At 31.6% G+C, this 22,472-nt stretch overlaps 2 protein-coding genes across 2 annotated transcripts; one reads left to right on the top strand and one right to left on the bottom strand.

Annotated features, from left to right (window-relative positions):
- Positions 1 to 2,855: 2,855 nt before the first annotated feature.
- On the bottom strand, positions 2,856 to 8,087 carry LOC102582546 (thylakoid lumenal protein TL20.3, chloroplastic). The gene is made up of 6 exons (XM_006355431.2): positions 7,628 to 8,087; positions 7,507 to 7,536; positions 6,941 to 7,047; positions 3,967 to 4,001; positions 3,703 to 3,831; positions 2,856 to 3,283 (listed from the first exon to the last, which is right to left on the bottom strand). The coding sequence occupies exons 1-6, from the start codon at positions 7,927 to 7,929 to the stop codon at positions 3,092 to 3,094; spliced, it is 795 nt and encodes a 264-aa protein (XP_006355493.1). The 5' UTR covers positions 7,930 to 8,087; the 3' UTR covers positions 2,856 to 3,091.
- Positions 8,088 to 17,357: 9,270 nt separating this feature from the next.
- On the top strand, positions 17,358 to 20,567 carry LOC102577797 (protein YABBY 4). Its single transcript, XM_006355430.2, has 7 exons — positions 17,358 to 17,664; positions 18,217 to 18,363; positions 18,635 to 18,761; positions 19,076 to 19,124; positions 19,523 to 19,598; positions 20,016 to 20,090; positions 20,266 to 20,567. The coding sequence occupies exons 1-7, from the start codon at positions 17,551 to 17,553 to the stop codon at positions 20,335 to 20,337; spliced, it is 660 nt and encodes a 219-aa protein (XP_006355492.1). The 5' UTR covers positions 17,358 to 17,550; the 3' UTR covers positions 20,338 to 20,567.
- The last annotated feature ends 1,905 nt before the right edge of the window (positions 20,568 to 22,472 follow it).

Below are 22,472 nucleotides of genomic sequence, written 5' to 3'. Positions count from 1 at the left end.
AGATATCAATAATGCGCGGTTAATTCCACTTTAATAAGAAGCAAAACTGCTTAACACTTCCAAATTACGATAAAGACAATTTATTTAAATATACTTTCTAACATTTTAAAAAAAATTATTTGTACATCAGATGATCACACAATTCAATATATTATCAAAGCAGACAATATTTTAGACTACGACATATTATAAAAAAGAAATTTACACACCAAGTAAAAGAGTAGTGCACCATTGCTATTGTTTTTAATTACCAGGATCGTGAATTAATAAGAAAGTTTCCAACTGCAAGCATAATTAAAACTAAGTAGTTAAAACAAATCCACTAGATTAACCAAAACCACTCAAATTCTTGTTTGCCCTACCTTGAAGTTCAAGAATACCTCATATTAAATAAATTAATTAATACAAATGAATAATGAATCTAAATAACTATATTTAAAACTTAAATTCCCAGTAAGTCATCGCTTCAAGATTCATAATTCAGCTCACCTTAATTTATCTTCGAATATTGAAAGCCATTTTGTTGCTCTGAGGTAGAGGTAAGGTCTAGCCTACACTCCACCCTCCTCAGACCTCAGTATGTGGGACTACACTGGATATATGTTGTTGTCGTGTACGTAGAAGCTCAATACCTAGAGGAGTTTTAATTTGTATATTCTATAGGCTATATATAAGATGGAAGAAGATGGTAGTTGTATATAAAGTGATATATATGTAGGAGTTTTTATATGTAGAAATTCAAATTTTAGTTGGTGTCAAATACTCAAAGAACTTAGCGGATAAGTGAGGGAAAAAAGGACGGAACAATTTGATAACATAATTATGCAATAACAATAAGAAGAAACTAAAAAGTGTTTTTTTTTCTTGTTTACTTTTTGAGGCAGTTAATTATTATAGAACTTAGTAGTAATAATCATGGTTTTTTACTTTGATGTGGTTGAAATTGAACTCAAACTTGACAGTCCCTTTCAAGCAATGCTCAATTTTAGAGTAGACATCATTATTGAGCGTGCTTTGTTGCTCATAATTAACCATTCTAAAGCACTCCGATAGAGAGAGTTACAGGACACGATGATAAAATTAGCTCATAAAAATATAACTCATGTTTAATTTTAGGAGGGGGGGTGATGACCCATGCTTGATTAGTAACAACAAAGGCATGTGATAACGAAAACACAAGACACAAATGGTAGCAACATAAATCACAATACATGAAATTTTGCAAAAATTACTATGTCCTTTTTTGTTTCAATTTATGTAGTTTGATTCATCAATATTACGACCTATAGTACTTTTTATGTAGTTTCAAATTTATAAATTATATTTCAGAAATCTTGAAGATTCCATATCCCAAATTTACGGTCAAACTTAAACTATTTGACTTTCAAAATTCGAATTGTACTATATAAATTGTGGCAGAAGGAATAATATTACTACTGATCCTAAAAGAGAAACATTTACGAGCATGATATACTACCCCAAGCCTAACCCGTTGGAAAGTGAGACAACACTCTCCTACACCCTAACTACTAACATTCTACCATATATAATTTGTGACCTCCAAAATCTTCCTATCTAAAGTCATATACTCGGTGACCTTAGTCCTTTTTTTTTCTTTTTTTTCTTCTTTCTTGAATGGGTAGGGATGGAAAATAAACTAATTCACCATTTGTTTAGTACTAGAAATTAGAAGGGCATTCATGCAAGTCATGTGTGAATCTATTATTAGGATTATTTTTGCACTCTACTTGTGTTGTTTTGAGGACTAAGGAATATTAATAGTAAAATTAGCATTGACCCAATTATTAAAATTCCATGTGATGTCCCATCATTGGTCTTCATCTTTTCACACCCTAGATCCCAGACCATCACTGTCCCAATAAAAACAAATTTGGCCCTCATTCTATCTATTGTCTTAATTAATTAACAACAACTAACATTTTATTTCTGTTAATTAATTATACTAATTTATAATACAATTAGTGCTTATCCTCTGTTTATTTGATGCATTCATAGGATCTTGGAACATGCTTTCTTTGATTCCTCGTATTTCTTTTCTTGAATCCCATATACTTTAAATCTTGTCCTATATAAAGTGTAGAGTTCTGAATAATATTTCTTATTTATTAACTCAGTTTATTTTAATTTGTCGAAGAATACATAACTTAATTACAATTCATCTATTGACTATTATACTATTCATTGGTATTGTTGTAAGCCTTTTGTATTCATTCAACCTTGATTGTAGAGAATGGACCATTCATTTTGCCTCATTATTAAGACAAGAAATAGAGGCAGTCAAAATGATGAGCAAGTGATGCCCAAAAAGGAAACATCAATTTTCTACTTGGTGATTAATGTTCCACTTTAACATTCCTTTAATTTGACAAAAGGCATGCTAATGCACTAATCAAACAAGGAATTAAGTAAAAAACAAGCAAGTCATTTGATCTTTTCTCAATCATTGAACAAGACTTGACCAACAACTTGAAAATTAAGACCACTCGGAGAATCTTAGTAGCTCAATTAAAAAGACCACTGATGTCGGATCCTCCAAAATGCACTACTTTCAAAAAATTCAAAACGTACCTGTGGATATTTTTAAAAAGTTCGAACAAAATATACAGCCTTCTATAACAACTTTCAAAAGACTCAAAATGTGAAGAGTGCAAGATGAACAATCATACTTCCTTCAATGTTATCATTAGTGTCACATTGTATCTTTTTTGTAATATTTCATGTTCATTTTCATCCAAACAATTGGGACCACATCTACATAATCAAGGTAACATGTTTTAATATTGTTCCAATTCCTCTGCCCTAACACAAAAAAACAATTAACAATAACAAACCGATGGCTACAAGAAAAACTAATAAGATTGTTCAAAACAAATATATCATCAAGACATCAACAAATATTGATGTTTCAAGAATTTGTATTCAGATTTTTGCACACATGAAACATAATTGAACCAACAATGCTCAAGATGTAGCTTATGTTTTCTGCCTGAGTAAACTATGCGCACATAATTTGAAGGAGATGCCAGAACTCTTTGCTTTCTTCATATATTTATGTACATGGATGCTTTTTTCAGCTTGCTTCACAGAGGCCAGTGGCTGGATCACAAAATCCATCACGATCGAGCAACTGCTGAGGTGGAGCGCTAAGCAGAGGAGACGATGGACTTCCATATGCATTTCGTCTGCTATTCCCACAGCCTAGACTCTTTCTGGTGCTAACCCCTGTCACAGGGTTAGTCCCACTAGCATACTTGCAAAGTGCCTGAAAATAAGCATGACATATACATAACATGTGGGATTGAGATAATTATAACTAATAGCGAGACGTTGTGGAAGTAAATAACAAAAGAAACTCCTGTTTATCACAATATATAAGACACAAGATCGAGTTAGACTATCTAGCAACATGCTCGGTGTATTTTTAGAGAATTTAGCTCACCAAATGCGATTTCCTCTGTCTAGGAAATTGTAAAACTCTTAAATATTAGCCGATGTCCCAACAGTCGCAAAAGCTATCAATGGGCAACTATTAACCAGGGATTTTCCTTGGTGTGAACTTTCAGCTAACTCTTGGCTTTTCGTTAGTATTGAGTGGTTTAATATGGAACTGAGAATCTCTGCTCGTTAATTAAGACACATTTCTCCGAGACAAGTTACATCTGAAGCGGCTACTAGGATTACCTGTTTCTGCAGGAGGTCTATAACAGCATCACTGAAATCAGCACCTTCAACGATGGCACCCCCAAGGTCACTCCGAGTCAAAACAGATCGAACAAGAACAGCATTAGTGAGATTAGCTTCATTAAGTACCTGCATTAAATGAAAAAACAAAGTTATCTTCACATTCTGAAAGTGAACTCATCATTTCGCAAGAATCTTTAGCCGATGTAATTGTCATGATTAAAAATCGACTTGGATTTAAATCATACGCTACAATGTGCATACCATCCGATCCATCAATGTGTCACTCAAATCTGCACCTATAAAAACCAAAGCAAATAGGAATTAGCAATATCTACGGTCTGAACCACCCTTCATTTTTTTATCAAAAACAGAAAATTTTGCAAGTAATAGTAACAGATCTGCATCAATTGAATCGGATTCAGCATTCAATCATCAAGGAGAAAATATAGTATATTAAACCTCCCAAAATGTTGGTTCAAATGAATGAATTTAATGAACATGAGAGTCTTTGCACACTATGTTGTTTAGACTCTTCAAAAACATTGTCGCACCTGTGTAGAAGTATACTTCTGGAGGATCCGACATGGACCTGTCGACATTTATTTAGAGTCCGGGTAGCATGGCTTGCACTTTAAAGGCTCATGTTTTTGTAGATTTTTCGCTAAGGGTAAATCCCTATAAGTGTAATTAAGTGGGGCACCTCCTAGAAGATTCTTGTTAGTTTTCTAACATCGATCTCTTTTTTCACTCACTATTATTCGCCGAGTTCAAGGATGTTAGTCGTAAATTGTAATCTTCTCTTCATCATGGAGGTTTTGGTTTTGGTTCATGTCCCCGTGACATTGTACTTCTGTATTTTATAATAAACATTGCAGGAGCATATGCCAAATTCCCATCTCCACAGAAATTGAAAGCTTGGGTGGACGGATTTGGTGTAACAGGTGGGAGACGAGGCAGCATTGCACAAAATAATATTTGTACCCCAATAGATTTTCAATTAGATTAAAAAATATCTACTTTTTCAATTCAAATTTACTATCACAATGTGAATATTACAAAAACGTACCCCAATAGTAGCTAAATTATGTGCAATTTGGAGCTACTAAAATACTATTTGTATTAAATAAAATATTAGTAAATAATTAAAATTGAAGAGTTTTATTCAGGATATAGTGATACCTCAGAAAAAATCGGTGAGGTCACCATAAAATCCTCAATGCTACAAAATCCCAAGTAACAATTTCCACAAAACCTTCTAAGAACAGGTAACACTCTTTTCTTTAATTTAAAAAAACAATTGGTACTATTGTTTAATTAATTTGATTTTTTTTAGGTTTCAGATTAAAATTCTAATTTGCTTTGGACTAATTACTTTGCATCTCTTTTTCCCTCTTTAATTTACTATTTTTTCTGAGTGTTTTCTAGGGTTCCCCTTTGTTGATTATTGTTCTCCTCTAGACTCATGGATTACGCTGATGATTTTGTCTTGCTGTTTTTTTTTTATTGTAGTAATAATATTTTGCATTAATTCTGACATTGAGTTTTGAAATAAGCAGTTGAAGATGGAGAATTTGAAATCAGTAGTAGGAGATGCTAAAATTTCTCCTAATTGTTTAATGTCCAAGTTTAAGAGATCAAAGATAGCCGCGGTACGCAGTTTTCCAGAGAGTTTTACGCGATTTGATAATGTTGCGGTTGGAGAAAAGTTAGTATATGGTGAGCCTGTTGTCGTTTGTGAACGAAATGCGGATTCGACATTAGGTTATGAGATTTCAGGGGATAAGAAGGATGGTGAACAAATTGTTCAGATAGGAAGTGTTGATGAGTGTGGAAGTACTGAGCATATAGATATGATGAATGTTGTAGTTACGCTTAAACGGAATTTTCAGGTGGGTGATGGAGATTGTATTGATATGGTGAATGAGTTAAAAACAAGAGAATGTGAGAGGATTAAGCCGAAGAGGCGTATGGTTTCCTCACTTCGTGATTTTCCAAAGGATCTTAGGAGTTATGCAATAGTTGACAAGAAATACCAAGAGCATTGCTTGGGGAAATCTGGTGATGTAGAAACAAATGATGAATGTCACGAACATTTGAAGGTTGATTTTATGTCTCAAGGAGGTTTAGTTGATCCCGTGGTAGGTGCATTCTCGAGTGGAGAAGAATTTGAGAAACAAGAGCCTGTGGTGACGGTCAAACTAGTGGCAGTATTACAATCTGATGTAGATTTGGAGTTCCATGATGAGGCTATCAAGCATAAAGAAGCCATTGGCGAGTTTGAATGTGGGGAGTATGATAATAACAGTTTTCCAATGGTTGAAAATGTTCCAATTGTAGAGAATGCATTAGAAGATGCGGAAAATCCTCATTTGCTAAACAAGCTATGTTCGTTGGTGTACCCTTGTCGGTTTCCAAAAAGACGTAAAGTGTCTGCAGTTCGTGATTTTCCGGATGCATTTAAGATCTTGAAAGCACATAACAAGGCATCAGAGAAAAACCTGAAACACAGAGAAGCGAACAAATTGGCCGGGGCAAACGAAACAACATGTGATTCCCAAGATGATGTAGAACACATTGAAACTGAGATTGAGTCTCAAGAAAGTTCAGCTCCTAATGAGAAGGGCTTATCTCACAGTTTGAGGACATTACTCACTCCTAAGGAAGACACTCTAAATTTTGGTGCAAATACTGTTCACAAACTGACAAGCGTAGGGCATGATGGTACTGGTGCAGATAAACAAGAACTGTCAAATTGTGGAGCTAATTCTACACCGTTAAGCACACAGAGTAGTTCAGAAGTTACTAACTCTAACAAGCGGATTGGAGGAAAGAAAATAGGAGTAAAATGCGAAAACAAAACTATTGTCGAGGATTCAATAGCTACACCAAGATGTCCCAGCATGCCAACCCAACATTACCGATCAGACAGTAAAACTAATCAAGGCAAAGGCAAAGTTCTAAAGAGAAAACAGAATAAAGGATCAGCGCCAATAACTGTTATTCTGGCATTGATGGCTCCTACTAGAGTAAAACCTACAGCAACTAATGTGTAATCTTGGCACAGTTTTCTGATGGAGCGGAAGAGGTAAAGCAGCTAAAGGGAATTTATCAGTATCTTCATATGACATTCTTTGACAATGAATAAAACGTTTGTCCATCAACAAATAACACTTGTTTGTTCATGTATCTAGAGTTCTATCTTGTATATTGTGATGTTTTAGCTATGGAAAAGTACCTGAGAAGTTCGCTTTATACGCAACTGCTTTCTCTAGGTATGCACCATTGAACGTTGAACCACTGAAATCCGATTCCCTCATATCAGCAGATGTGAAATTGGCTCTTCTGTATCAGCAAGTCCAATGGGAACATGAATACTAGTCTGCACTGACAAAACTTCTTGTTCTACAGTTCTTGTTGAATGACTTTACAATTTACATTTTCTGGTTTCAATATTTCAAGCTAAACTACTGGTTATGTAAAACCGACTCCAACAAAATAGAAAAAATGCTCCCTCCATTCCAACTTATAGGTTATTTGACAAAATACTATTACATTTACCATGTCAATTTACTTATTTGGGAATTCAAAATCATTAGTAATGAAATTATGTTCTTTATCAGAGTAATTCACCCTATCGGAAACAGTCTCTCTATCTCTACGAGGTAGGGGTAAGGTCTATGCACACTCTACCCTCTCCAGACTACACTCGTGGGATTACATTAGGTATGTTGTTGTTATCGAATAAACATCTTATCTACACAAGAAAAAAACAGTATCATGCTAGAGCAGAGGAAAGGTTACCTGAAGTTCTCATTTGTATGAACTGTCTTCCTGCAAATCAAAAGAAACAAACAAAAATACTGTTTCAGACACCTCACAAAAACATAAAAATTAAAGCTTGCAATTGAAAAAAAGAACTAACTTTAGGTCAGCAGAACCAAATTGAGCAGCAGAACCAATACCAAATTCACCCCTTGTTTCTGCCTCAAACTTATTCAAGTCAGCCATAGCAGTCATGTTTGAGCTAAATGTAATCACTGCAGCTGCTAATGCAGTGGAAACTATGGCTTTCCACTTCTTTACTTCTCTATTTGAATTTGACTTTTCCACTTGACAAACAATTTTGGAAGATTTTTGAGGAATAAAAACTTTATAATAACAAGTAGATGAGGAAGAGATGTTAATGGATTTTATGGGAAGTAATGAGATGGAATTGAGTGCCATTTTTATTTTTTTTGATTTGTTTCTGTCAAGAACAAAGAGATTTCTAGATGGATTTTTTTTTTTTTCCTTTTGTCCACTTCTTTCAACCACAATTCTTTGAACAAATTGGATAGGCTTTGTAAAGTGTACACATGTACTCTCTCCTGTTTTTTTTTGTTTTTTTTTACATTTCTATTTTGTGAGGAATAGTTAGCTGCTGTGAATCCAATGACAGGTGGTCATTGTTGTTACTCAAATTTTAGACATTAAATAGTGTAGGGGAGGTTCACATAAGAGATTTTTGGACCCGCATGAGATGTGGTGCAGTGGATGAAGTTGTTCCTTCTTTAATCAGAAGTTTTAGGTTCGAGTTTTGGATATGAAAAATGCTTTCCTTCGAATAGGGCCCTATGCAGTGCAAATCCAAAATAGTGAGCTCTAATGTTCGGACACTAGATGGAAAATAAAAAAATATACTTATTTTTGGGATCTTTTACCCAAATAACAATCAGAATCCACTATTTATTATTTCTAGTTATTAAACACAAATTATAAACAAGATGAATTGTTTAGTTTAAGAAGTGGATATACAATTATTTGAGTTAGTTTCGATAGAAGAAAATTGATTTATTACTCTCTCGTAGAATGACATGATATTTTTTAAAATCCTAAGATTTAAATTACATTTTATACTATCCTAGTAAGCAATATTTAATTATTTGAGAGCATCTTCATCCTAAATTATCAAAAGTACCTTACTATTTCACAATTTCTCAACAAATAGATAAAATATCACACTCAAGTAGGCTATTGTGATTCTAAATTTAATTTAAGATGTCTAAATTAAGAGGAGGGAGTACAAATAAAATTGACTTTAAAACAAGGGATAATTGTACAAATGGCAAACTTATAATCTAAAATAAATGGAGTAGCTACTGTTTGATTTAATTGCATCCCGTAGCAAACGTTTGCCAGTCGCCTCTCTCCCTCCAAATTCTCGCTCGTCACTCTCCCTTTCTCGCTCGCTCCCTCTGTGCTCGCCTCTCTCGCTTTATACAACAGAATTGTATAAATTGTGTTTCTGTTTGTATAAAGCGAAAGAAAATTGTATATACACATGCAAATACATATATATTCGTCCTATACACTTATAATTATACAATACAAATATTCCCCTGCCCAGTTTTTTTTTGCCTTTCTCTCTTTCTCGTTTTATACAAACACAGATTATACAAATATATTGTATAATGTATAATTTATGTTTGTATTAAGCGAAAGAGAGAGCGATTTTTTATATACAAATATTTTTGTCAACGATTTATACAAACGAGAGGCTAACAACAATTTATACAAATGGCCTGCCAGTGAAATTATACAAATCTGAAGAGGAGCCAACGAATTATACAATTGTTTCTTTTTGTATATGTGTATAGCGAAATAGACATAGCTATCAATTGTATATGTATAGCGAATTATACATATATATGTTTGCTATGGAGCGCAATTATGCAAACTTTGCTATAGCATACAAATATGATTTTTTTGTTTGCTATATGTGAAAGTTGCTCTTAAAACAAACATAAAGATGGGCCTGTTTTTCACATTTAGCAGTTGAAATGGGCCGATATCGGACAACATAAATAGGCCAATGGGCCAATCTTATTCCTAACAGGCAGGCCCATATAACATAATCTGCTGGACTTGCTTCCAGACCTAAAAATCCATTTTGTTACTTCATGGATCCTAATATACATTGAGAGATATTGATTCAATTTCCCCTTTTGACCAAAGTTTATACTGATCTACTCTAAAAACAAGAAAAAGGGTTATATTATCAAGTGTAATCGATACAATTAAAAGTTGATTGAAAGATTTTCTTCTACGTACCGAAAATTGATAGGAGTGAGCGGAGTTAGAAGGGGATTGAGGAGTTCATATAAATCTTCTTCATAAAAAAATTACAATATGTAAAGAAGTTTTTTTTAAGTACATATATAATGGCTGTTGAACTGTGGACGAAATTCGTATTTGAATCGGAGAGAGAGCATTTATTTTTGCACAAGCTAACTAGGTATACTCATTAATGAAATGGATCATTTATGTGATGTGCAAGGGAGAATGTAGTATTTGCACAACGGGCTAAGCCTTGTGGTGTCATTCTTGCATATATAATGATTGTTCAATTAGTCGAATGTTGGAATTTTTATTAAAAGTTAAAGCAATATTAACTTAATTATTGCCCTTCATAAAATGAGTCTGAATCACTTCATGTATTGATGTGGACTGACAGTATTATAGATTTTTATTAAGGACCTAATAAAGCTTTTGTTGGAGAATCTTAATAGCTTAGTTGGTTGGTTATCTGAACTTTCACCTTATTGGTGAGGGTTTGATTCCCCACATTGTAATCCCTTCCCCATTTCCCTTTATTTAAAAAAAAAATAAAGCTTTTGTATTGCATTAGATTAAATCTTGCCACCTTACATAAGGTTAAATCCATCATACCACACCCACACCGTCTCAATTGTCATCCTTAGGAACTACATAAAAACCTCGTTTTGAAACGAGCTTCAAAGATGTTAGGCTGACAGGCTAAGCCCATATTAACGGCTCTACAATACGGGCTATAGAATTTAATTACTATCCATATAAAGTAATCTTGAAATGATGGTTTTACTAATAGCCCACAGAGGCACAGTAACTTATATAAAGATTCTGAAACATAAAAGAGAGGTGTTTTACTGTTTAAAAAGGACGAATCAATGTAAAGAGAAATGGACCCTAGCTGTGTACAACAAATAATTAGTACACTACCACCATACTTTAGTCCTCTCACCAGCCTAACCTTTGTCTCATTAATTCATCCTTCAAATATCTCATTAAGAGGTCGTTTGGTAGGGTCTAGCGTTTGGTGTATTAAAAACTAATGAAGATATATATGTTTTTTAACTTGACTTTAGCTGATATCTATATTTTTTAGTTTTGGATATGTACAAGTAGACACAAATGTTATATGTGACATAATATATACAGGACACCACATAGGACACAAAATTGTCAAGTAAGACAAATGTGTCTATTCGTTCAATTTTATACAAGTTTAAGGGTCTAGTTATGCACACTCAGCGTTGGAGGGTGTAGATACCAACTACAACAAAGTCAAAGAGTATATTTATGTATTGTGCTTAAAATTAATACATATTGCATAATTTTTATTATTTTTATTTTTACAGATGTACCCTTCGCAAGTCGGTGGAAAAGGTTTTGAGAGGTGGTTGTGACTTTGACTATGCTAATGCATGCGCTAATCAAAACTCCTCGCATTCCTAATATTATGATTTTTTATGTATTAATTATATTTATATCTTAATATCAAATTAAATATATTGTATAACTAATACATAGGTTGAAAAAGTATGTCAAACAAGATATTGATATAATATACAAAGTTAATGAGTGCATTATTTTATGGACAAATTGCTTAACTACACTCTTTTACTTACCTTAATATCCATTTATCCCTACTTATTTCAAAATTTTCAAAAATCCCTTATTTCCCCCAATTAATAAAATCTGTAAGATACATAAAGATTTTCCACCTTTTTTACAGCCAATACCTGTGTATCCCGTGTACAACGCTATGTATCCCGTGCACAACGCTATGTATCCTGCTATGTGGAATGTATCAAACGCTATGTATCCCGTGCACAACGCTATGTATCCTGCTATGTGGAATGTATCAAACGCTATGTATCCCGTGCACAACGCTATGTATCCTGCTATGTGGAATGTATCAAACGCTATGTATCCCGTGCACAACGCTATGTATCCTGCTATGTGGAATGTATCAAACGCTATGTATCCCGTGCACAACGCTATGTATCCTGCTATGTGGAATGTATCAAACGCTATGTATCCCGTGCACAACGCTATGTATTCCGCTATGTGGAATGTATCAAACCTAATGTATCCCGTGCACAATGTTATGTATCCCGCAAACATCATTTTTAAGGGATTTTTGGTAAATAAAAAACTAGAAGGGATAGGATGTTATTTAGTACTTATAATATGTGGTTTCTATAATTTATACTTATTTTATTTTAATGAACTTTACAAAACGACCCCTAAGAGGTCAATATATTTTTCTAATACACGTTATAAGATAAAATGTAAAATCTACATACATTTTATCTATTTAAATTATATTTAATTCTAATACACATTATAAAAAATAAAGATAAAATATGAGTACATTTCATCTATTTGTGTCATATTTATTATTCGGAGTATGTTAATCGTTGAAGAAGTCAATTTATAGCTTATGATTTTAAGGCATAGGCCAACAATCAAGTGCCATCTTTATATAAGAAAAAAAAACGTACCTTTTGTGGGGCTCTCCAATGTCTCTTTGTATTTGTCCACACAAACACAACTCAATGGATATCCTTTGTGGGGTTTTCTCTTTTTTATAACACTTCTAATTTTTAAACACAATCTATCCAGTGGTGTAGCTATGTATAACGTAGTTAATTGGATATTCTTCGTCGAAAAACGATAAATATGTATATAGAAAATCATACAAAATATATAGGTTAGAAATTTATAGATATATATATTCAAATTTAGATATCTTTAACAACATTTCTCACTTCGCCACTAAATCAATCACCTCAAAAACAGTATATAGAGCGATATTTATGGATGTGGAAAGCAAAAAAGAATGGGAAGAGAAGCCTCACTTTTTTTTCTGAACTTAATTACATATAAACATGAAAAAAGGATCGTCAAATAAACGGGTCACTTGCATTTTTGCCCTAAGTTTGTCTTGCTAATATATTTATGCTCTTAATAACCAATAATTTTTTCATGTAGCATAAATTTATATTTTAATATTATAATATCTCATAAATTATGTCCAAATACAACTTCGGTTAATAAATAGGGCCATATCCACCAAAATTTAGTTGAGTCAAGATAAGATAAAATGATGAGTAATAGTCCAATTTGTAAGAACTGTTATTAAATTTAATTTTTTTTGTGTAATTTTCAAACAAAACTAGTTCATATAAAAGAAATTATTATGATATATAACACATCAAATAGTAAAATACAACAAATATTTTAATAAAAAAATTTGAATTAATTTAAACTATATATTTGACTAAACTTTAGATGAACTGAATTTGAAAATATCACACTTTTATGTATTAATATATGCATTAATTCTTTCAACCTCTAGACTAGTCCCCTACACATTCTTGCAATTGTCTTTTGTGTTAGGCTCGAATATCGACAGCCCCTCCTCTATTTATGCTATGGTTATTCATAAAATTCTACTTACTCTAAGGGCACTAACCAAAAAATAAATAAAAAATAGTCACGCATTCAAGAAAAAAATAAGAGTAGGATATTAGTTTTTTTAGAAAAATACCCGTTTTAATTAGAATTTTCTTTACATCCTTAAATTTTATAACCAACTAAACTAACGCCAAATAATATACTCCATTCATTTTAAAAAGAATGATATTTTTTTAACAATATTTTCATTTCAATTTTTCACATAACATGTTAAAAGCTATAAAATTAAATAATATTTTAATAAATTTAACATAACTTTAGTTTAAAATTACGATACTAAAAAATCTTCTGCCACATTAAATTAAATGAAATTATTCTTTTTTAAAATGGAGAAAGTATATCTATGATCGATCACATGGATGATTTGATGGATCTTGGGAGCTACTATAATAGATATTGTAGAGTGGAGGAAGCTAGTCGGTGATACCTCTAGAATCTTCTCTTTTTGGGTTATATGATCAATTCAATATATTTAATTTGAGTCGAGAGTCGGTTAGAAATAGAGTTATAAAATTTACGCATATTTTATTTTTTTAAAATATTATTTATAAAATTACAATACTAGATATGTTATTGTTATTGTATCATCAATTTTATGACGTAGAGCACGTGTTAATTTGTTGATGACATATAGTGAATAAGCTTTAAGTGGTGATTTTTTTAATTATAGATATAAACATTTGCAAGTCGGTTTCAATTCGAATATTAGATATTAAGTGAAAAAATAAAAATTAAATACAGTAAAATCTCACTAAATTAATATTCAATAAAATAATAATTTATTTAAGATAATATTTTTCTCCGGTCTCAACTTGGATCAATGGAAAAAATCATTTATTTTGATAATATAATAAGATAATATAATTTTAGAATATCCCTACATAAATATATGGTCCTATTAATATTATAAATTAATAATTCTTTAAAATTACAAATATATCTAAGACAATTTAGTGAAATGTGATTCTATTGTTTTTGTTTGTTGTTAAAATTTAAATCTAATTAAAGTTCATCTCTAACTTTTTTACTGCATCCTAAAGTTCTGGTGTTGTCTTTTCGAACTACACCATAAAATTGCAAAGAGATCGAGCACGTAACTGGTTTCAAAGGTATTGTATTGTCTTCAACTTCATCATCAACATTGATTTTTCGGTGTTATCTACAATTTCTTCTAAACTCTGGACCTCTGAACATGAATCTCAAAATATTATTTTAATTAATTTGATATTAATTTATCCATTAAATAATACCTCTACAGAATAATAATATTTCATTGTCCTACTTATATTAATTTAGTGAGGTTATATTGTAGTTATCTATTTGAATAAAAGTATTGAAATTGCTTAATAAATAGTTGATGTTCAGTGAAATATATCTGATAAGTTTTTCATTTGTTAAAATGACTAATTGCCCTTAAATTTTGTGATTTTTTTTGTATAAATTTGTAATATCCGTGTAAGCAAGAGAGGAAATGATGATTATGGATTTAGGAAGTTAGAAGTTTTTAAAAAAAATGATACTTAATGTTAGAAAAAAAAATTAAAGATAGAATAGTACGTAAAATAGTTGATCAAATTTTGAATGATATGAGTTTTAACTGATTTTGACTTCAATTTACTTATAAACAATTTGATGTTTACCAAACATTTAAAATGCTTCTACATCAGATTGTCCAACTAATAAATTTAGCTAACACTGTCTAACTCTTTAGCAAATAACCACTCTAATGATTATTGTTTTCCACTTAAATAAGAGTTGTTTTGACTCAAAATAAAAAACGTTACACCTAATTCCTAACCAGTTGATTGTATTTAGACTTCTTTTATTTTCACTTAATTAATAAGCATTTAATAATTCCTAACAATGATTGAAGAAAACTTAAAAATAAGAGTGATGGAAATGGATGATCCTTAAAATGGGAAAATCAGTCAACAATGCAAGAAATAGCAAGTATCTTTTCGAAGCAACATTAGGGTTCTTCTAAGTGAATATAAATAAGTAGGAAAAATTATTTCCCTAGCAAATATATGTCTTGTATTTATTCAAATTAGAATTTTATGTCGATTTGCTTTGTATCCGTATATCAATTCACTTTGTGTCTATTCTCTCGGATACATTGACCCGGTCATACTTTAGTATCACATTGTAGACCCCTATTCCAACGCTATCTTCCTTATTAGTGAACCGGAACATAGTACATAGGTACTCTTCGATGTAGCGAGGATGTGATACATTGACACAGACCGAACAAATATAAAGTGAATCAATACACTAATATAGAGCTAGCAAATCAATACAATGTGGCACGAGTTTTTGTAATTAAACTATTATAACGTTTGGTTATCGATCAATCTATCGATGTGATTGTTAATTAGAACTCAAAGTATCGCTATTTCTAAAATTTCATGTAATAATAGGGAAAATATGTGAAAAAGAAGTGTGTGGGGATTTGTGCAAAATAAGTGAATGGATCTAAAAGAAGTTTAGACAAAAAAGAAAGTAAAAAAAATAAAGGAAAGGACAAAATAGGACGGTAAAAGTATTGACACAACTGAGATGTTTTAATTTTTCACTGACTTGAATTCATTTTTTCTGCAAAGTGAGAAGAGAATGAATGGTCAAATCATCAAAAGTAATGTTTTAGCTAGTCCTTTGTACTGTTTACATATTATCACATAATCATGGCTATATAATTAGTATGTTTATTAGAGTAATTAAAAAAACACCATCATTATTCAATTATTTATATTTTCAAAACCCTAGGGAGGCGGAGACGAAAGGGGGATAGTAGGGTTCTTGGATGGATATATTAATATTTGGAATTTGGAATTAATGTGGATATGGCTTATTGTCCTGGGGTCACAAGAAAGTTCTTCAAAAGGCTTTTTCTAGGGTTTTGTGTTTTTCTATTTTTATCTTTTCAATAGTTATTACTTGTATAAGGTTATGGGTGGTAAAGTATTACAACATGAATGTATTTTGACATGTTTTAGTTGTTAGATCAAACATATTCTTATTTATTTAATTATGCATTTGATACGATCTGATAACATGTGAGTCTTATTTATCTTTATTCATATCTAAAATTCATTTTTGATGATAGGTGGAGAGATCGAGTCAAACTTGGGATCTCTATATGCTCTAATGTTACATTGAAATGTATTATTATTGCATCTAATAGCTAGTTTAAGTGGTAAGAGATAGTACCCTTTATCTCTTGTTGAATGTATAATAAGTAAATAAAAGTATACATTTGCTTTCGAATTATAGTGTAAGTTTTTAGATGAGACAATGATATCATAATAATCATTATTTCGGTTCAATGTTAAGCTTCGATATTTTGTTGTTCGTGCTTCAGTTGGCAAACTTAAGCGTATGGGGTGTTTAATTGTTTCATACCGGTGGGATATGCAATATTTGGCCTCTCTACATATTCCTAGTCAATCTCCATATCATGAGCTAGTTTTCGGCAACACATTATAATAAAAATTTTAAAATAAAATGATCATACACTTCAACATTACTTTTACTCATTTACTTGCTATTATGTGTTGAGTGTTTCTAAGAATATATATACTACTCTCTTCATCTCAATTTATCTGTCACCATTAAATTTAACACTATTTTTTAGAAAGAAAGAAGTGTGCCTATAAATCATTTCGTTAAGAATAAAATAAAATTTTAATATTCTTTTTTAAACCAGACTAAAAAAAAAAAAGTATCACATAAACTGAGAGTAATTGCGATGAAAAAGGTTAAAGCATACAATCTAAAACTACAAACAATGAAAATAACAAGTGAATGGGTGTATTTGGGAGCTTTATAACGCCCCATGCAAAGGTCGTTTTCTAGCTCCTCTCCCCCACATCTGCCGCATTCTGCCTTTCAATTCACACACAACATTGGGAATGCCAACCACACAACATATGTTTCATCTTTTCTCTCTTGATTAATTCATAAACTTTTAAAATCATATTATAAAAATAAAATAAAATATACATACACATTCATGCATGTGCATTGTCCACTATGCATAACATCCATACATACATAACATCCATCACCAATCTATAATAAACAAGACCAAGACATTAAGTAGAGTGCTAATAGTGAGGGAGAAAAAAAAAAGGGGGTTTTGCCTTCTCTGACTCTATCTTCTTTCCTCAAACTCATATCATCATAAGATACAAGGAAGTGTCAAAAGACATCAATCAATCAAATCAAATCAATCACAAAAGCAGCAGGAACCAATCAAGTTTGGAAAAGAATAAGAGAAATAATATAATGTCCTCTTCAAATAGCTTGTCATTGGACCACCTTCCTCCTCCTCCTCCGCCTCCACCTCCTTCCGAGCAGCTCTGCTATGTCCATTGCAACGTTTGTGACACCGTCCTCGCGGTATATATATATATATATATACTAGTTTTTGAATCAAGAATTACATATGTATATATTATGTTTTCTTATTAGGGTTTCTTGTGATTTTCAACTTGAGTTTTTTCTTTTAGGTCGTTTGGTTCAAAACAAGGTTATCCCAAGATTATAATCTTGATTTAATCTCATCTTCTATATAATAATAATCCCATCACGGATTTTGTGTAAGCTTTATTATAGTTTTTATTTACTATTAGTTAATATCCTTAATCAAATACTCAAATAATTTCCTAATCCTCTAATTTACTAGAGTGGTTTTTTCACTCTTTTTTTTTTCAAAGAAATTTTTTTCCCGATTATTAAAGGAGTTAAATTCCAAAAGAAAGAATACAAGAGGGGGGTTTGACCTTATCTCGAAATACAACAAGAGGATAAATAACTCGATAAAAGGAGGGTTAGGAGATTAATATCTACAAACTAAACCCCTCAAATATCAAATTAATCTATATTAGCCAACAAAAAAGTTGTGGTTCTAACAATTTGTGTTTTTTTTTTTTGTTTATGATTGTATTTTAGGTAAGTGTACCGTGCACAAGTTTGTTCAAAACTGTGACGGTTCGATGTGGACACTGCACTAATCTTTTGCCTGGATGGCTTTTGCCTTCCACTAATCATCATCATCATTTTGGTCACACTTACTTCTCTCCTTCCCACAATCTTCTGGTATGTACTAACTCTCTCGCTATATATATACATCTCTCTCGTTTGGCTACAACTTTTGAAGTTATAATTTGAAAATGTAAGTTTTTAAAGTTGTGTGAGTAGAAGTCCCAAAAACTGGCTCACAGTTGATTTACTGTGAGCGAGTTTTTGAGAACTTGAAAATATTTGAAGAATACATTTTCAAAATCTATGGTCAAACCCTAGAAAAGAGTATACTTTTTTTGAATTTGTCAGAAAAATTTGATAAATTACAATTGTTTTTAATTTGCAGGAAGAAATAAGCAATGCAACCCCAAATTTCTTGATGAATCAGAGTAACTCAGCTCATGAATTTGTGCAGCTGCCTGCTCGACCTGGATTTGATGATCTTCCTAGACCGCCACCCGTTATTAACAGACGTGAGAAATCTTAACAAATTATCTTATATTAAGAGTTTAAGTTATATGTACTGACACGATAAAATGCTAAAATTTTACCCTAAATTCAAAGAAAGACTGATTTTTTGCGATGCTTCTTATTAAATAAAGTACATCTTTTTTTTTTCTTTAACATATACCAACTCTGAGTTTTTTTTCTAAATTTCCCTGACTTTACTTTGTGATGAAAGATGAAACTAAAAGATATCAAGTATTTTGTGTATGTAAGTAGAAAGACTGTTTGCGATAAATGTAACTGAAGTTATTTTTAAATTTTGGCTCTCTTGTATGTACAGCTCCTGAGAAGAGACAGCGAGTCCCTTCTGCTTACAACCGATTCATCAAGTAAGACTCATAAGTTACTGTCTTTCAATTTGTTTGTCTTATTCTGATTTGATACGAATTTAAGAAAGTGAAGAAAACTTTGAAATTTTGTGGTCATATATTAAAGATATATCAAATGTACTAAAATGCACTTTAACTTTTAAACATGTCATGTAAAAAAATTAGAACTAAAGAGTTGCTAAAAAGGAAAAAAAAAATCTTTTTGATACGAATTAAAAAGAAAAGTTGGACAAACAAATTAAAAATCTTGAAATGAAGGGAGTATAGTGCACACATTCAGACATCTTTTTCTATAATTAAAATACAATTACAAATATCTTATGAAGGTATTTATTAAGTATATATTTATATTTTCATATGAAATTAGACTATATATTAGTGTTTACAATTTTGTGCAGGGAAGAAATCCAACGCATAAAAGCAGGGAATCCTGATATTAGCCACAGAGAAGCCTTCAGCGCCGCTGCAAAAAATGTATGAGTATGATCTTAATTAGGGTTTCTTTTAACTTTCATTTACAAACGTGTAGGGGTCATTTGGTTCGCAGACTAAATTTTCTCGAACTTATAGTTATGAAATTATAATCTTTGGACTAATTTATTCCACTTGAATGGTACGATAAAATAACACCTAAATTTGATGGGATAAGCTGGAATGGTCATGGTTAAGTTTGGAATTAAATTATAGTACTTTATTTAGTTGAAGATATAAATTTAACTTAAATTTAATCATGAGATATTTCATCTTATCCCACGAACCAAACGACTAAAATATTTCCGTGTGCGACAACAAAATCTTGATAACTGAGAACTAATAGGGTTTATACCATATGTTTTTATTTAAAGCTAAGTTTCGTACGTGATACTTTTTTTCTTTTTGTTGATGACACAGTGGGCCCACTTTCCACACATTCAATTTGGTCTCATGCCTGATCAGACTGTTAAGAGGACTAATGTGCGTCAGCAGGTACATTCGAGTCTCACTGTTATCCATTATTAAAAAAGAAAATCATGTGTTAAACCGTTGAATAGAAATCAAGTCGGCATGCATGTGAGGGACATTTTGATGTGTGCTCTTTATAACAGTTTAAATTTTTTGATAAGATGATCACACGTTTAAGATGTTTTTGTTTTGTTGGTAGGATGGAGAAGATGTTCTTATGAAAGATGGTTTGTTTAATACATCAGCCAATGTTAGTGTGTCTCCTTACTGATGATGGGATGAGAATCAAAAGTGAACAAGTTTTGAGATGGATGCAGAAGCTATATTAGTAGCTAAATGTCTAAGTGTCTAACCAATTAATGTGACTCTTTCTAGCATGTTGAATGTGTAATTTTCTTTCTTTTTATCTTTGTGTTGAAGTGTACTTTTGGCCTCAATGTTTCAACTTTTGCTTGAACAATATTCACTTTTTGCTTTTTAGCACTACATTTTCATGGCCTATAATTTGTAGTTTTGTACTACTACTACTACTACTATATTGTGTTGTATTAAAAGTTAACCACAGATGAAACAATAAAGATAGGTAAATACTAGTGGTTATATAGAATTACCCTTAGCGTCAATATATATGTTGTTGGTGGGAGGTAACAAGAATTCTGTAGAATTAATCGAGGTGGGTGCGTGTAAGGTTCACCTTGACACCATGATTATTTGAAACCCTATCTATAGGTTGATATCTTAAGTTAATTACAACAATATTACAAAAACTCTTCAATTTAAGTAAAAGACTTTGCAATTGAAACTCTAAGACGAATAGACAATGTACTAGATCAGTTCGAGACTTCACAAGTACTATCCTACTGGCAAGGTACGCCCAAGGTTTCATTCAAATCTTCTTTGGCGGAAAATTAATTATAATATTTATATATAGTAATATTGTTTTTTATGTATATATATATACATTAAATGTTAAACCTTTTTTTTAACTTTTTCGTGTGTTTGCTTCTTCATATTTTAAATCCCTAAATGAAAATTTTGGCTCCACCACTACTGACCACAAGTCAACTTTTATCAGTAAGATTCCAAGACAATGTCATAGAATTTGAAATATCTACATTTAAAATTTCAGCACAATGTCTGAAGTTGTACTATTTGACAGAGGTAAAAACACTAAGGCAAAATTAAACATTGCATTTTGGATTTGGTGTGTACTTGTGCGTGTGTGGGGTGGGTGGGGTGGGGGGGCTATAAAATTATAATAGCATTTAAAAACAATATGAATTTCCTAATCCGATAAATTTCCGCTATACAATTAAATCATGATATCAATATGCAAATACAACTCAAAAATTGAGAGGAAGTGATTATTTTTATCAAAGGGAAGAATATTGAACTTTGTTATTATCTCATCTAAAAGCTTAAGTAGTTAGAAAGAACACACTTTATTAGTTAATTGTATTCCCAACGCGCCTCGACACGTGCTTAAACTAGAGAAAGCACACTTAATTTGTTAATCGTATTCTCAACAAAGAAAAGTCCTTTTAAGCTTAAATTAATGTGATGTTAAAGTCATAATTTTTCAAGTATATTCAATTAGTGGTTATAAATTAAAGGGGAAATTACACGGATAAATAAACATATACTAGTTAATAAGCTAGCATAGCTACAGTTTGAATTGATTGTTACTTACAACCTCTTTTTAGCTATAATTACGCGTGCCTCTCTTCCTTTCTCTCGCCTCTCTCATCTCTCATACATATACAAATACAAATTATACATATACATATACAATTATATGACAAATATACAAATACAATTTGCCTCTCTGCCCTTTCTCCTCCCTCTCCCAATCTCGCTCGCCTCTCTCCTCCCTCTCCCATTCTCGCTTGCCTCTCTCCTCCCTCTCCCATTCTCGCTTGCCAGATATACAAATACATATATATATATATATATATATATATATATCAATTACTTATATACAATTATCTAACAGATATTCATATACAATTCGATAGATATACAAATACAATTCACTTCTCTCAACTCTTTGCCCTCTCTCGCTCGCCTCTCTCCTCCCTCTAACATGTAGTTACGAATCATAATTAGCAAACTATAGATATGGAGTCTAATTAAGTTATTTTTAGTGGCTATTTGTGAAATTTCCTCTAAATTAAATATTGGCCCAAGTGTTTGGCAGGCCCAAGTCAATCTTTTACCAAATTTTGAGTAAATCGACTACATTGTAGGACCAAATCTCTGGGCCCAAAGCAGTCTAAGAGCCTGTTTAGTGTTTGGACATCAAATCATGAATTGAAACTAGGCGTTATTTGAAATTGAAATTTTGTTTGAACATGTCATTAGAGTTTTTAAAATTATAAGTTTTCTCCTAAACATGAAGTATTTAAT

This window comes from Solanum tuberosum, unplaced genomic scaffold, assembly GCF_000226075.1.
Source record: "Solanum tuberosum cultivar DM 1-3 516 R44 unplaced genomic scaffold, SolTub_3.0 scf00201, whole genome shotgun sequence".
Taxonomy (NCBI): Eukaryota; Viridiplantae; Streptophyta; class Magnoliopsida; order Solanales; family Solanaceae; genus Solanum; species Solanum tuberosum.
The sequence above is the reverse complement of the archived record's forward strand: the minus strand, read 5'-3'. Positions and strand labels throughout refer to the sequence as shown.

Excerpts from the sequence above, each read along its gene's own strand:
- LOC102577797 (XM_006355430.2), top strand. The coding sequence starts at position 17,551 with ATGTCCTCTTCAAATAGCTTGTCATTGGACCACCTTCCTCCTCCTCCT. Across the intron at positions 17,665-18,216 it reads TTTGTGACACCGTCCTCGCG|GTAAGTGTACCGTGCACAAG; the intron begins GTATATATATAT and ends ATTGTATTTTAG. Across the intron at positions 20,091-20,265 it reads GGACTAATGTGCGTCAGCAG|GATGGAGAAGATGTTCTTAT; the intron begins GTACATTCGAGT and ends TTTTGTTGGTAG.
- LOC102582546 (XM_006355431.2), bottom strand. The coding sequence starts at position 7,929 with ATGGCACTCAATTCCATCTCATTACTTCCCATAAAATCCATTAACATC. Across the intron at positions 7,537-7,627 it reads TTTGGTTCTGCTGACCTAAA|GAAGACAGTTCATACAAATG; the intron begins GTTAGTTCTTTT and ends TTTGATTTGCAG. Across the intron at positions 4,002-6,940 it reads GTATAAAGCGAACTTCTCAG|GTGCAGATTTGAGTGACACA; the intron begins GTACTTTTCCAT and ends TGGTTTTTATAG.